This window comes from Stenella coeruleoalba (assembly GCF_951394435.1).
Source record: "Stenella coeruleoalba genome assembly, chromosome: 15".
NCBI lineage: Eukaryota > Metazoa > Chordata > Mammalia > Artiodactyla > Delphinidae > Stenella > Stenella coeruleoalba.
This window is the reverse complement of record NC_137161.1, coordinates 81,595,679-81,611,230: the sequence shown is the minus strand read 5'-3', so window position 1 is coordinate 81,611,230 and position 15,552 is coordinate 81,595,679. Positions and strand designations below refer to the sequence as shown.

Below are 15,552 nucleotides of genomic sequence, written 5' to 3'. Positions count from 1 at the left end.
CCGTGGAGCAGCTGGGCCCATGAGCCATGGCCACTGAGCCTGCGCGTCCGGAGCCTGTGCTCCGCAACAGGAGAGGCCACAGCAGTGAGAGGCCTGTGTACCGCAAAAAAAAAAAAAAAAGGGGGGGGGATGTTAATAGGACTAACAGCACGTATGACTGTGTGACAATAATACTGACTGTACTGAAGACGGTCCATGCTGGCGTGTAGGTGAGCGGCCAGTAAAGGGCAGCTGTCATGATGGTCACCAGCCTCTCCTGGGGTCTCACTCTGGCTCTCATTAGGCTGGCGCCTCCTTAGTGCAGAACAATGGGTGGTTCGCCTCTGTGCCCCCCATGGCACTCGCTGAGCTGCTGGCGAAGGGCTTCAAGGATCAGTGAGAGGAGGTCTGGGGAGACTGTGATGAGGGAGGGCAAGCCCGGGCTTTGGGCTCCGAAGCCTCTGAGTCTCACTGCACCATTTATTGCGCCTGGAGAACTCCTCTCCCTCCTCTCCTTCCTTTCTTCTTTCCTGAAGAAAAGGGAATAAAAATGGGGGCAATAATAGTACCTACCTTGCAGGATGGCTACAAGGATCAAATGAGTTACCAGCTAAAATGCTTAGAACAATGCCTGACACATAGTAAGTGCTCCGTGGCTGTTCCTTCTTACTACTTTTCTCTTTTTCTTGATATATTTCTTTCTGATTATGAACGCCATACTTATTTATGGTAGAAAAGTGTGAAAACATAGGAAAACCCCCCACCATAGTGAGGGAGTCAGAGGTATGAGCAAACAAGTAAAAGATGGAGGAGGGGGGAGATGAGCACAATAATGAACACGTGTACAAGATGCAGAGGCAGCTCAAGGAAATGATGTACTCGGTGGGGGCGGAAGGTGCCGCCCCCCACGCCCTGGAAACACCCCACGGACAAGGTGAAGCTCACATACGAGGAGGTTTTCAAAGATGAATAGGAGTTTGTTAGGTGGACGAGGCAGGGAAGGGCATTAGCATGTGCAAAGGCACTGGGGCATTAAATAGCGTCTGCGCCGCCGTCACTGTAGTTGTGCATCGCTCCAGTACAGTGTGTATGGGAGGGCAGGAGGGTGGGTGCTGGGGTGAGAGGGGTGCTAGGAGGGGGGACGGGGAAGTAGGCAGGGCCAGGAAGTGAAAAGCCCTGTGTCATGATGAAGAATTTGGACTTCAACCTGGGGGCTGAGAAGGGGCCCCTGGAAGGCTTGGACAGGCTGTCAGCCAGTTAGCATTTAGGAGCGATGACTCACTCTTAGCAGGACAAATGGTTGGAGGGGATTTTGGGAGCGAAGAGACCTACTGTAAGGCTGGTGCCAAAGTCTGGGAACAAGTCAGAGACGGCCTAGGCCAATGCAGAAGTCCCAGGAATGGGCCAGGCAGGATAGGGAGAGACGTGGAGGGTGAGGAGTTGGTGGGCAGCAGCGCAGCCAGAACAAGGCCCGCGTTTGGGGATTGGCTGACTGGGAAGTTGACGCTCTCAGCAACCAGAGGAGGGGATACACAAGGGAAACTGTGCTGTGGATGAAGGGACTAAGAGTCCTCTGTCATTCCTGAGAAACCACTCTGGCGACCATGTTTATCTGCGTATGCAGAAAATGGTCCATGGGAATTTGGACTCATTTAAAAACTCTTCAGTTCTTCATTATTGATATATTTTAAATAATGTACCTGGGGATGTGTGTGTATGTGTAGCTGATTCACTTTGTTGTAAGGCAGAAATTAGCACACCATTGTAAAGCAATTACACTCCAATAAAGATGTTAAAAAGAAATAAAGACAAGGTTGTAAAAAAATAAACTAAAAAAAAAATAATGTACCTGACTGGGCTTTCTTTTTATTTTTTGAAGTGGAAAAACACCTTAAGCTCTATAAACAATTTATGAAAATGAAAAAAAAAAGGAAATGTCTTTGGGGAGCTTTTAAAAACAATCTTTTAATTAAAAAGGAACGGTTTGTTAAGATGTTCTTCTCCACCACCACCCCGTGGCTCACGTTCCTGTCAGCTGCAGGGTTCAGGTAAAACCAGGCTTTTCCTCTACTTGGAAACTTAACATCCTCTCTCAAAATTATTTCAGTTGGAGCTCGGACAGGCGTGACTTGGGGTGGGCGGGGGCATCAGGAATGAAATTGCTTTTGCCAGGACTGATAATATCCTTCGGAATCACTCCACAGGTGAAAAGGCAAAGCTAACCGTGGAAAGCAGAAGCTTACAGGGAGACAGCATGCAGCGCAACCTAATTTCCAGCAGTGAGAAAGCTCAAGAGTGGAATCACCTGCTTTTGCCTGGGGTAACAACAAGCCTCCCATCCCTAAAGACACCACAGAGACCCGAGAGCCGCCCGCCAGGATACTACCGTTTAGTGTCTGCGCTGAGCGGAGGTTGAAGGCCGCCTTGAAACAGGCCCTCTTAGACTCTGATTTTCACTGGCTGGAGGTAAGGAACTGGAGCGGGACGTGGGAACACCGTGCGTGAACAACCTCACAGGCAGGATGTAGGGTGTGTTCGGGGCCTTGTTATCATCTTGCTATATGATGTGACAGAGATTCTTTGCTTGACCAAACCTTACTCAGGCTCCCGAACATTTTCTTAGGCCCCTCTGTGCACTTCCTTGCAAAATCCAGTTCTAGCAAGAACCCTGCTAAGTCAGTTTAGCAAGAGTTCTGCATCCTTCACGTCTGGTCCCCCTCAGTCAGTATCTAGTCAGTTACCTCATCCTGCACCATCACCCCAGGGTGATGTCTGACCACCCTGGCCTTTCTTCAGCAAGAATCCTGCTAAGTCAGTTTAGCCAAAACCCTTCTTACCCCTAAAGCTTCCCCTTAGAAGTTTTCTATCCACTGACCTCTGCCCTACTCCTTAGCTATAAATTCCCATGTGGCCATTGCTGTATTCAGAACTGAGCCCAGTTCTACACTGAGGCCTCTTTTCCCCCATTATAATAGTTCTGAATAAAAATCTTTTACCGCCCTACTACCCACCTCTGTTTTCTCAAACATCTGGTTTTCAGATGTGTGAAGAGCAGTAAAGGAGAAGGCTGTACAGATATGTAGACACCAGCTCAAGGAAAGCCTGGACTATATGGCTAAGGAGTTTGAATTTTATCCTTTAAGGAGGGAGAAGACATTGAAACTTTTTGGTAAAGGAGTGACAAGATGGTTGTAGAGCTTAGGGGAGATTAACCGGAGAAAAAATAAAGGCATTAATCCATTAGGAGATTATTTATGTGATCCAGAGGAAAAGTCATAAAGACCCAAACTCTAGGGTTCGCAACAAAGGAAACAAAGAGGAGGAACTAGGAAGGAGATGGTAGAATTGTAACTGACAGGACAAGGCAATTGCCTGGATGACGTTTGCTCTTCACACCGGCCTCCTGACCTCACATCCAAGGCGTCTGGGCCATGCCCTAGGCAAGTTCAATTGTTTTCTCTTCTGTAAGATGGGGTTAATACTAACACCTGCCTCACACACAGGCTGTTGTGAGGATTAAATGATTTAATATATGAACACCACTTGGGAAAGGGCCAGGAAGAGTGTATGCCACGTCTCCACTATTATTACCTTCACTGGAAACCCCACCGCCTCCATGACTCAACTCTGAAACCTTCCCCTCTGACAACAATCTGTCTTTCCACGTCTTGCTTACTGACCCTGCCCAGGACTTGACACTGGTCAGATGTAGGAGGATGAGCATAATTAAAGAAAACTCAGAAGTTTAGACCCTGAGAGGTTTACAGAAAATTTGGGGCAGCATATGGGGGAAAAATCATATTTGGTTTGAGGCAAATAATTTGCAACTTTAAGAGGCCCAAGTGTAAATGCCCCGCAGTCCACTAGAGACCTGAGACTGGAGCTGGAGAGCGATCAGTACCCCATGTGCAGAGTTAAAATTTAATTGAAGGTTAACAGTCGAAGCCATGGGAATAAATGGGTTCCAAGGATAATGGCATAGGAAGAGACCACAGATACAGTGACTGAACATTAAGGAATGCTCAATTAGGGACTGAGAAGAGGAATCATTAAGAGAAAAAGGAATGAACAATCAGGAGAATCAGGTGAATCGGATGTTGTAGCTGTTTCAAAGATATTTTTTAAAAAACATATTTTTCACACAATGGCCCTGCTCAGTCTCAGGGACCCCGAGATGCTCTGAGGAGTGTCACAAAGTCTTCTAGGGGCAGGGGTAGGGGTCGGGGTTGGGGGTGGTCAGAAGGCTGAGCCCTGCTGTGCAGTGACTGTCCATCACCCAGCAGTTCTACCTGTTCAGGGGTCTTTCCCAGAGCTTCACAGTTGAACCTGCACATGAGCAGCCAGGCTCAGGCCCACCCCAAACTGTCCTGCCTGGAACCTCCTCTCCTTTACACACGGGTCTTATAAGGCCTAGCTCAGGTTTCTCTCTTAGAAATTTCCTCCATTTTCTTACTATTTCTTCCTTCTCAGTGTAAATGTTTAGGCTCTACCCTCAGCAATTATACTTTATAGGTCTGACTTGGGGCTCAGACACCTGCATAACTAACAAGCAGCCTCGTGACCCTGCTATGATACTTCATGGTCTACACTTGGTCAATCTCAAGTCTGTGGCGGGTGTCAAAGAAGAGCCAAAAATGATGAGTTTCACGGTAGTTTTAAGAAATTAAAAACATATTAGTCACAATATATCATCCAAAATTTTTCAGAGGTCAGAATTCCAGACATTTCCTCGTCTTTTCCATCAGACTTTCATCTCAGCCTTCTCCATGACTGTAGCCTTCTACCAAGAGCGAAACCAAGAAATCTCAATATGCCTATTGGGTTTTTTTTTTTTTTGGGGGGGGGGGGCGATTTTTGGCCAAGCCATGCCGCTTGTGGGATCTTAGCTCCCTGACCAGGGATGGAACCCAGGGCCCTGGCAATAAGAGCACCGAGTCCCAACCACTGGGCCACTAGGGAATTCCCTCAATATGCCTACTGTTACCCAACATCCAAGTATGCTCTTGTCAAGAACCCCATACTCAGAAACACCTTTCTAGTTTTGGTTGCTGGTGTTAAGTATCGTGCAACACAGAATGCCATGCAGCACATGAAATCCTAAAGGTGGGTACGAATGTGTAAGCGGCTGTGTAAATGAGATAGTCTGTGGCAGTGTGTAGAGAAAAGGACAGAGTCAAGGGAGAGAGGTCACAGGTTTGAGACTAGAAGACAAATAGCTGTCTGTAAAGATTCCATTTACAGTCACTAATGTTTCTTGTTTAAACCGAAATAAATTTGGCCCCTGCACAAAAACACACTCCATCTGTCCTTCTGAAAAACTATTCTGTTTAATAGTGCATTTGATTTATGCTACAGGATGAGCAGGATTTGGAAAATATAATGAAAGGTCATCCCTTCCGCTGGGAAAACTCGGAGAGCTCCATCCTAAGCCAGCAAGGAGCCCTGATGCCAGGCTCAGACCCGAGCTTCCTCCTCTGGGCTGTGCTCTCTGCATTCACACTTGGCTGTTGAAGTCAGAGGTGGGGTCGGGAGAGGTCGGGCTGCTGGGGCCAGATGTCAGAGGTCATCGGTATAAGAGGGCAGGGCAAGCTGGCTGAGCGAGATCCTAAAAGTGTCCTTAGTTGTCAGGGGTTTAGATTAAATCACTTTCCATCACAGGAGTGGCAGGAGGAAAAGGGAGAGGAGAGGGGAGGGAACGAGACAGAGGCCAGTGCTGAATGCTTCTGATCCTTTCCCTCATGTTAGACTCACTGTCACAAAAGGGAAGAGTGAGTTCTCCATCCATATCGTCAGACTGCTCTTGGAAACTTGGTCTTGCTGCTCTAAGAGCCCTGAAGGATATACAGTCACTATAGAAAACCTCTCTTGGAATCTTCCCCCATGCCCAACAAAATAACAAATCCCTCAGCACCAGATTCCCATAATTAATGAAGTCAAAATAGCACATTCCTTATCCAAATTTAAAGCTGGATTAGAAGCAGTGGCTTTGAAATACAGCCTCCATTTCCCCTTTCTAGCAAAAACATGACCAAGAACATTCTTTCCACTTTCTTCTGTGCTGTCTACGCTGATTCCAATTAGAGGAATCCTTGGAATTTTATTCCTATTGTGCTTCCATCCTCACCTTGGAAATGGTGTGAGAAAATGGTCTAGTGCAAACTCCCTTCCCAAATGGAAGGAGACTGGTCCCAGAGCTTCCCTCTACTCCCAGCACTTAATCTGCTGCTTGCACCCTAATTTTTCAAGGCTGGTGTCATTCCTGGGAAAACTGACTAGGTTGCTAACCACTGTGCCAGGATGATTTGCCCAATATGCCCCATTCTCTAAGGCGAAAGGATGGAGTCGGAAGGGACACGTCCCAAATTGTTCATACTTATATAGTAAGGCAGGAGCTCTTGAAACTTAGAGGAAGTGAGGAAAACAGGCGTGTGGCTCTCTTTCACGTAGACTCTCTGATATTTAATTCAGCAGTAACTCGGAGAGAACTTTTGCTCACTCCCATTACATTCAAAGGCTTCTCTCCAGTGTGAATTCTCTGGTGGCGAACAAGAGCTGAGCTGTACCTAAAGGCTTTCCCACACTCACTACATTCATAGGGATTCTCCCCTGTGTGGATTCTTTGATGCTGAATAAGGCCTGAGCTATAGGTAAACTTCCCTCCACATTCCATACATTCATAGGGCTTCTCTCCAGTGTGGATCCTCTGGTGCTGATAGAGGTGTGAGCTCTGGCTGAAGGCCTTCCCACACTCGTTACATTCATAGGGCTTCTCTCCAGTGTGGATTCTCTGGTGATGAATAAGGGTGGAGCTCCTGCTGAAGGCCTTCCCACACTCGTTACAAGCATAGGGTTTCTCTCCAGTGTGGATTCTCTGGTGGTGAGTGAGGGTGGAGCTCCAGCTAAAGGTTTTCCCACACTCATTACATTCATAGGGTTTCTCTCCAGTGTGGATCCTCCGGTGGAGAATAAGAGCAGAGCTGCAACTGAAGGTCTTCCCACAGTCGTTACATTCATAAGGTTTCTCCCCAGTGTGGATCCTCTGATGCTGAATAAGATGTGAGCTCTGGCTGAAGGCCTTCCCACACTCACTACATTCATAGGGTTTCTCCCCGGTGTGGATTCTCTGATGCTGAATAAGGTCTGAAGTTCGATTAAAGCTCTTGCTACATTCATCACACTTATGGGGTCTGTCCCCCACAGGAAGTCTCTGCTGGGAAATAAGGTTGGAACTCACAGTGAAGCTGTTCCCCAGATCGCTGTATTTCTCACTTCTCCCTCCCACGGGGGTTCGCTTTTCCTCAACTGTCACTTGACCAAAATCCTGTATCTTCCTATTCAGTCTCTCTCCAGAGGAGCTCCCCAGCTGCCTCTTCAGACTGACTTCTTGTTCATAGGCTTCTTCAAACTTAAGACCCTGAGAAATATCCTTTTGGAATCTTCCCAATAGCACCCCGTGTGATCCTGTATCTTCAGAAATTTCTGGATCATGTTCAGTTCTGGTCTCACCATCTGGCACAATGCAAAACACAAATGTCACTTGTTCTTTGTGGGAAGAAGAATCAAAACCAGAGACAGTATAATCACATAATGTTCACAGGCTAAAAGCACATGACTCTTATCTGTGTGCAAAGAGGCCTACCCAGGCTGTACGTAGCTAAGGCAGAATAAGAGAACCGGGCCAAGGAAACAGGGAAGGAGAAAGGCAGGAAGGAAAATCGAGAAAAGAGGTGGAGGTGGAAGTGTAGAGAAAGTTGGATCAGGCAGAGGCAGGGAACCAAAAACAGAAGAGACAGGACATACGGTTTAATGAAGTGACAAAGTCCTAGAGGTCAGAGACTGAAGATAACCTGGGAGATGGTGACTGCAGAACAGTTAGAGGATGAAGTGGGGAGCAGGTACAAGAAACTAACCACAGACGGTGTGAAGAAAAGTGGGAAGGTGATGAATACAAAGCGACAAGGGTGAAGCCCTGTAGCCCCAGGAGAAAAGGACACTTGGGTCTGTAGTCGTGGCACCTATATGCCAAGTCCATGGAAACAGGCCTGAGACAGAGGTCAGTCCATCTCTGGGCCCCAGGCCTAGAAAGCTGTGCTACGATGTGAGGCTATGTCAACAGTTTCCAGGTTTGCCTTCGCTATTTTCACTGCTCTGGGGTTTCGAAGGGAACTTCGGGCACAGAGGACAAGGGTAAAGGGTCCAGACTGTTAGCATTTTTAGTCTGTCAACATTGTAAGAGTGAAGGCAGGGCAGTGAGTGTTAGGGACAGAAAGAGCTGTTATCTCCCTCACCTGAACAGGTACCTCTCAGGACCTCTCTGCTCAGTGCCCTTCAAACCCAGGACCCTCGGCTCTTCCTCTCACTGCAGCCCAGAGATCATGTCAAAATTCAGAAATGGGAATCCTGCTCACAGGGAAAGACATGGGACAAGGTTTATCCTGTTCATACCAAATGGCCCCAGAGCTCAATCCCAGACCCAGGATCTGCAGGGGACAGAGAGGAAATGCGTGGGGAGTTCTCAAATGGGAGTCAGGAAGACCCCCTGGTCTTGCCCAGGAGAATGTCCTCACTGAAAGCAGGCGAGGGTAAAGGAATGAAGAGTCCACAGACAACAGGTTAAGAAGCTAACTGCTCCCTAACGCAAGTTGAAATTTCTACAAGAGCAGCAGTTACACTAGGTCCATCCACAAATCAACAGATCCCTAAAGGAAGTCCGACAGAGAAGGGGAGGAGCTAGACAGAGTTCCAGAATGTTCACTTGGGCACTGAGCAGTACCTCACATGTTTAGGGATCCCAATATGTAATCTTTTGGGAAAATCTCTGGGTTATATGTTAATGTTAAGTCCTAAGAATAACATGGAAAAAAGTGCCAGATTAAAAAGAAGTATAGAATGAAAAGGCCAGGGCTCAAGTCCTGCCAGTCACTAGCAATATGACCGTATGCAAAGCATAAGATCTCTGAGCTCTCTTTCCTCGCCTATAAATGAGGCTAATTCCAGCGACCTCAACAGCTGCATCACTGTGAGGATTAAATGAGAGAGTATCTATGAACACTCTTTATGAACTGCAAATTACTGTACAAATGGGAGTTGCTACTATTGTTAGAATTTTCTGAGACTCAGTCAGTCCTTAGCTAATGATTTTCAGTGACTCACCTATTACTAGCAAACAAGGAGGCAGAGAAATGCCAAGGGAGTTTTACTGAGGAAGCATCACTCCTTACCCAGGGAGAACACGTTCCCGTAATTCTCCAGCATCACATCCCTATAGAGGTCCCTCTGAGCAGGCTCCAAACGCTTCCACTCCTTCCGGATGAAATACACAGCCACGTCCTCAAAGGTCACCAACTCCTGAAACAACATGTTCTCCCGTGCAATTTCAGGCTGCAGGATGGGACTGGCAGAGCCAAAAGCTAATCGGGATGGGGCTGAATAACGCATATTGGGAAGTGGGAGAGGAGGTCAGAGTGGAGGAGAAGAGAAGAGAGTCTGAGATAAAGCGAAGTTCCACTGTGTAGCAGGAAACGCCCACAGTCCTGACAGAGGGAACTGTAGGTTCAGGGCACTGAATGGGATGTTGCTACACAAAAAACTTCTGCAAAATGGGAAGGGAAAGAAGGATAAAGAAAAGCACAGCGTACCTGGGCCTTGGCTTTTAGCAGTGCAGCTGCCAACATCTCATCCCCCAGACTGTCCTTGTCGGAAAATGCAGGAACTTTTGAGGAAGGAAGAGCTGAGGACAATTAAAGGGTCCATGAGTCAGTCGATCTGCACTCGAGCCTCTCGACCTACAGAGAACTCACAGGTCCTGGGACAACCAAGGACCCACCCCCTCTTACATTTCTAAGTTCACTCCTTCTGCAGCTACAGGAGGTGCTTACACTTACGGCCAGCACGCTCAGCATGGGCCTTCCTGCCTGAGGAAAGACGCCCAAAGCCCTGGTGACCCAGGCTCTCTGGTCTGCCCCAGGTCCTTTTCTTTCTTTCCAGTCACTCTACTCTCCATGACATCTGCCCAGAACTATTGTTAGTGATTCGTGTATTCTCGTCCATCCTCCCAAGCCTGGCCAGAACACAGCTATCCTGTTCATGTCCCTTCCATCATTCTCCACATCTCAAACTCCTGGACAAAATTCTTGACCAGAGGAAAACGGGCTTCATCTCAGCCCTGACTGAAGACACAGTGCCCACAACTGTTCTCTTTTTCTCTATCCCCAGATCAAATCTACACACTACAAATGTTTCCTGTTATCTGTGCTTGATCGTACATCTTTTCCTGTAATTCTTTTTTTTTTATTATTTATTTTGGCTCCGCCAGGTCTTTGTTGCGGCATGCGGGATCTTTAGTTGTGGCATGCGGACTTCTTAGCTGTGGCATGCGGACTCTAGTTCCCTGACCAAGGATCGACCCGGGCCCCCTGCATTGGGAGCATGGAGTCTTATCCACTGCGCCACCAAGGAAGTTCCAAGCTATACTTAACTAATGGCTTCATTCCGCCTTTCCCCACTAGGCGGGGAGCTAGTGAAAGGCAAGGACTATGTCCTATCCAGTCTGGATTCCAGAAGTTAGCCCAGCACTTGGTGAATGAGGGATTTCAACAGGTGATTGCTGAATGGCTGAATAAAAAGACGAGGGAACCCTGATTCCTTACCACTCTCAAGCAGGGCCTGAGGTTCCTGAGATACTCGATCAGCCTGAGTTTCCATGGGTCGGGCTTGAAGCTCGGATCTCTATTTGCAGAGTCAGCAAGAAGCAGGTTTTGAATGAGAATGAGGAAGCACTGTAGAAGGAAAAGTTCAAGGTTCAAAGATAATTATATATATATATACATATTTTAAATTTTATTTAGTTTTGGCTGCATTGGGTCTTCGTTGCTGCGTGTGGGCTTTCTCTGGTGTGGCAAGCGGGGCTACTCTTTGTTGATGTGTGCGGGCTTCTCATTGAGGTGGCTTCTCTTATTGTGGAGCACGGGCTCTAGATGTGCGGGCTTAAGTAGTTGCAGCACACGGGCTCAGTAGTTGCAGCACGTGGGCTCAGTAGTTGTGGCTCAGTGGGCTCTAGAGCACAGGCTCAGTAGTTGTGGTCCACGGGCTTAGTTGCTCTGCAGCATGTGGGATCTTCCTGGACCAGGGCTCGAACCCATGTCCCCTGCATTGGCAGGCGGATTCCTAACCACTGCGCCACCAAGCAAGTCCCAAAGATAATTTTTAAAAACCCTCTTGAATACAGACAGGGGAACTAGCATTTCAGTTAGTACCAGAACAGCAAAGAGGAAATGTAGCAACTGGCATTAGTCTTTTAGGTCAAAGGCCAAAGTTCCTGGGCCACATCCCACTTTAGGCTCCCCCCCAACACTGAGTGATATTTCTCACAACAAAAAATGGGGAACATGGGTGCCAAATGATGCCATTAGCAGAATGAAATATGAAGCAACTACACAAATGAAAAATATTAAAGTGAAAAAGAGTGTTACACACAGACTGCAAAATGTAAGTTATCATATCAACTTTTAAGAATACTTGGAATAATGGATAATGCTAATGTATACAGATTTTTTATTTTATTTTTGGCTGCACTGGGTCTTTGTTGCTGCACGCGGGCTTTTCTCTAGTTGAGCGCACAGGGGCTACTCTTCATTGCGGTGTACGGGCTTCTCATTGCGGCGGCTTCTCTTATTGCAGAGCATGGGCTGTAGGCGCACGGGCTTCAGTAGTTGTGGTGCGCGGGCTCAGCAGTTGTGGCTCGCAGACCCTAGAGCGCAGGCTCAGTAGTTGTGGCGCACGGGCTTAGTTGCTCCACAGCATGTGGGATCTTCCCGGACCAGGGCTCGAACCCGTGTCCCCTGAATTGGCAGGCGGGTTCTTAACCACTGCGCCACCAGGGAAGCCCTATACAGATTTTTTTTAAAAACGCTCATAAATGTTAGAATTAGTAGAAGAAAAAGAAATTTACTGTGGTAAGTTTCTAGCTGTTATATTAAATGTAGATGCTATCCTTAGAGGAAGAGGGGCCATGAAAAAGCACCCAAATAAGAGAGACCATGGGGGAGTTTCCATAAGTTCTGTCTTAATTTAAAAACCCTGAGGAAACAATACCTGTCCCACAGAACCAGGGCAAATAGCTCAGATCTATTAAATTAAGATAAATTCAGGAACTCCCTGGCAATCTAGTGGTTAGGATTCGACGGTTTCACTGCTGTGGCCTGGGTTCAATCCTTGGTCAGGGAACTGATACCCCACAAGCTGTGTGGTGCGGCCAAAAAAACAAACGAACAAAAAAGATAAGTTTTCTGCTTCCAGTCTCAGTCAAAGGTGGGATGTTATTGAAGGATTTAGTCCCTTTTTGTGGTCCTTGTGTCGTCTCATCACAGGGGTGGGTGTATATATTCGCCAGGTTCTGAGAGACTAGTCCCAGTTGCTGTGTTTCCTCTCCCCAAGAAGGTAGCAGCCAACCTTCTTTTTTATCTCCCTTCTCTCATAAGAGATTTCCTTGGATCAGAATGTAAGTCCCTGAAGCAAGAACCAATGCTTTTTAAAAAGCATAAGATTATTTATTACTCCATTTTTGTCCCTACTAAGGTCCCCACTCCCCAGTTGCTGTTCTCTGTGGCTCCAGGGAATAAGATGTAACATTAGTACCTAGACTAAGGTTTGGATCTCAAGTACAAGTTTGTTTTTCACAACTGAACGCTGTGGCAAGAATCAACAGATGGAGAATGGGTGCCGCAGCTGCCAGCACATCTTTACACTGAGGCAAGAACAGGGAAAACCCCTGGATTTTGTCTGCCTCCCTCTTTGTTCATTTGCTCGTGTAACAAACATTTGGTGAGTGCCAATTAACAGTGCAAAGCACTACTGGAAGGAGTTAGAAAATCAGCAATGCAAAAGGTATTTGCTTCATCATTACAGACTATTGTATTCACATTAAGGCATAAAAAGGGGAGGGGCCCTAAGTCACCCAGAGTTCAGAGAACTCTAGTCTTTGGGCAGCAAGGGGATGTAGAAGGCCCATCACCAGTGCCATTACACAGTGAAAAGCAATGAATCAGGCATAAGCCAGACCCACTGACAATCAAGGTGACACACCCTCTTGCCACCATCACCCTCTTGGCTGGGGCCCTTCAACTCTCTCTCAGAGCCAGCCATCTTTTTCTGTCAACGAACTTTACAATCTCCAGGATTGGTTTTAAGCAGGCACCCCCAACAAATCCGCTCGCAGTCTAAACTCTCCTTTAGAAAAGAAGGGAAAGTAAGAGGCTCTAACTCCGGAGAAGAAAGCAACACTCCCTCCTCCCAGCTGGGTTAACCAAAGCTGGAACTCAAACGGATACTGTTGAGAACAAGTCCCCGGTGTCTGGATCAGTAAACAATGTTTCTCATAGAAAGAACAACCTCCATTGTGCCCCAGAGCTTCAGGTCCTGGCAGGGCCCTTCCCCTGCTCCACTGCCAACCCCACTCTCTGGAGTGCGCCTGGGGACTGGGAAAGATGACCTGGCAGTGAGAACAAGTCATGGAAAGCTTTACCTCCTGGATTCTTTCCTTCCTTCTCTGGAGTTGGTCTCTAAACGGCCAGAGTAGCAGTTACTGGGAACTTGGCAGCCTCTGTTCAAGTTCTTGGGAATTCTGACTTTAGTTGATGCCAATGCTGTAGGACTAAGGAAAAAAAAAAAGGCATTTTAAATGTTTATGTAAACTTCACTTCTAATCTAGATATTTAGAGATAAGAGGAAAAGAGAGGGGACATACGCTAATAAATACTGATTAAGACCACAACTGGTATTTGTGTTGAACCCTTAGAGCTGAAACAGAAGTCAAGGTTCTCCAGGTCAACCTCCCACCCAGGGCAAGAAACACCTTCTCAAGTTCCTAAGGTTCTGGCAGCTAACTTGCTAGACACTCTCAGCTGCTTCAGCAGGGAGTCTGTCCCATTGCTGCACAGCTTAGCCATTAGAGAGGTCTTCGGATGGTAAACTAAAAACCTGCCCCTTGGACCTTCACCTCTCAGAGGCTTAGTGCCCTATGGACCTTCAATGATAGAATCTTCTCCTTCCACAAAATTCTCCACCAAACACCTGAAACCAAATGATGCCCACTCCACAAACTTCTCTTCTTGGGGGTAAATACCTTCAGTTCCTCTAATTATCCCACAGACTTCAGGTTCAGCATCCTGCTTATCCTCTCCTGGAGTTTACACATGCCCTTCAGAATGTTCAGTCCCACTTGAAAAGCGAATCAAATCAGGGATCTATTACAACTGGAAATGGGACACAGTTGTACCACTCTACGAAAAAGACTCGATTTACTGGGCGCCAAGGGGATTATTTCTGGAATCTGAAGAGTTTTAACTGCGCACACTTTGTTGAACTCATTCTCTGGTCCTCAGACCCAGCCCAGTAAAAAATCGACCCTCTCTCGTGCCGCGGGCGCGGATAACTGTTAACTGTGTTAACATCAAATGAAAGCGTCTCGAGGAAAGACCAAGTTAGGGTCGTTGTCATCAGCTGTTTTAAAGAGAGGAACGCCTATCCAGCCGTACCAGAACTTTAAAGTGCTCGAGTTGGGCGCTGTCACAGAACCATAACCGCAGCCCCTTTCCTCCCGCGACGCAGGGCCCGCTGGGGGGCGGGGTCCCTGGGGAAGCGGAGTCAGGACCAGAGCCTCCCGGCACCCTGCTCCGGGAGGGCCTGGGGACCCCGCGGGCCGCAGCGGCACGGACACCACCCCTTCCCCGGCGACCACTGCCTCCGTCCCACCGCGAGCCCCGGGGGCGGCCGGACTCACCCTGGGGGCAGGGACGGGAGATTTGGGGGGCCGGACACCGACCAGGCCCCGTCGGACCCTGTCACAGACCCACACACCGGGGACAGAACAAAGAACGGAAGTTCCCTCCGTTTCGCTTCCGGGTCGGTCCTATTCACCACCACCACCACCACCACCTCCCCCGGTCCCCCAACATCCACTTGTTCCTTCTAGGAAAATGGAAGGTCTTCGCCTCTCGGTGGTTTGCTGATTGGGCGCAGGGCCCCAGCACCGACGCGCCACTCCAGGCCTGCCGCACCGCCAGCTGCGCCTCCTGCTGGCCAGGCCGGGTGGGGCGCCGCGCACCTGGTCCTCAGGGCGCATGCTTGGCCGGGGCGCGGAAGGCGGGGCGCAGGGGGCTGAGTGGGACCTGGCTGCGCTCCCACGTGGTCTTCCGCGGGGCCGCCGAAGGCCGAGCCTTGCTCACCGTGTCCGAGGGATCTGAGTCCCAAGACGACACGCAGCAAACAGGAGGACCATGGAAGGATTCAATATAGAACATTCACCCTTACTTGAAGTTTCCAAATAAACCAAGTTTATGCTTCCAAACAAACCAAGTTTTGTGTTTGTTTCATGTAAAAATGCCTCCTTTAAATTACTAAAATCTGAAGAAAACATTCCGGCCCATCAGAGAGTTCACATGAGCACAAAACCTGTACAAGGCAAGCAAGTAGAAAAGACTTGGGGAAGTTACCGATGTAGATCCATCCAGATCGTAGAAAACTGGTGAAGCCCCATCACTGTGAAGAAGGTGTGAAACACGTGAAATGCTTGGG

General features: G+C 48.0%; 1 protein-coding gene across 2 annotated transcripts; it reads right to left on the bottom strand.

The window, feature by feature from the left end:
* Window positions 1-4,617: 4,617 nt before the first annotated feature.
* Window positions 4,618-15,048, bottom strand: ZNF3 (zinc finger protein 3). 2 transcript variants are annotated; one of them, XM_079944575.1, is made up of 6 exons: window positions 14,759-15,048; window positions 13,502-13,630; window positions 10,629-10,757; window positions 9,618-9,709; window positions 9,201-9,327; window positions 4,618-7,488 (listed from the first exon to the last, which is right to left on the bottom strand). In XM_079944575.1, the coding sequence occupies exons 3-6, from the start codon at window positions 10,681-10,683 to the stop codon at window positions 6,419-6,421; spliced, it is 1,344 nt and encodes a 447-aa protein (XP_079800701.1). In that variant the 5' UTR covers window positions 10,684-10,757; window positions 13,502-13,630; window positions 14,759-15,048; the 3' UTR covers window positions 4,618-6,418. The 2 variants fall into 2 exon arrangements, with proteins under 2 accessions (XP_079800701.1, XP_079800702.1); XM_079944576.1 differs by lacking the exon at window positions 14,759-15,048 and adding an exon at window positions 14,102-14,751.
* Window positions 15,049-15,552: the final 504 nt, after the last annotated feature.

What these genes read in the sequence shown, in the direction of transcription:
- ZNF3 (XM_079944575.1), bottom strand. Translation starts at nt 10,683, where the DNA reads ATGGAAACTCAGGCTGATCGAGTATCTCAGGAACCTCAGGCCCTGCTT. An exon ending in TGCTAAAAGCCAAGGCCCAG is followed by an intron (nt 9,328 to 9,617) that starts GTACGCTGTGCT and finishes ATGTTGTTTCAG; the next exon opens with GAGTTGGTGACCTTTGAGGA. An exon ending in CGGGAACGTGTTCTCCCTGG is followed by an intron (nt 7,489 to 9,200) that starts GTAAGGAGTGAT and finishes GCATTGTGCCAG; the next exon opens with ATGGTGAGACCAGAACTGAA.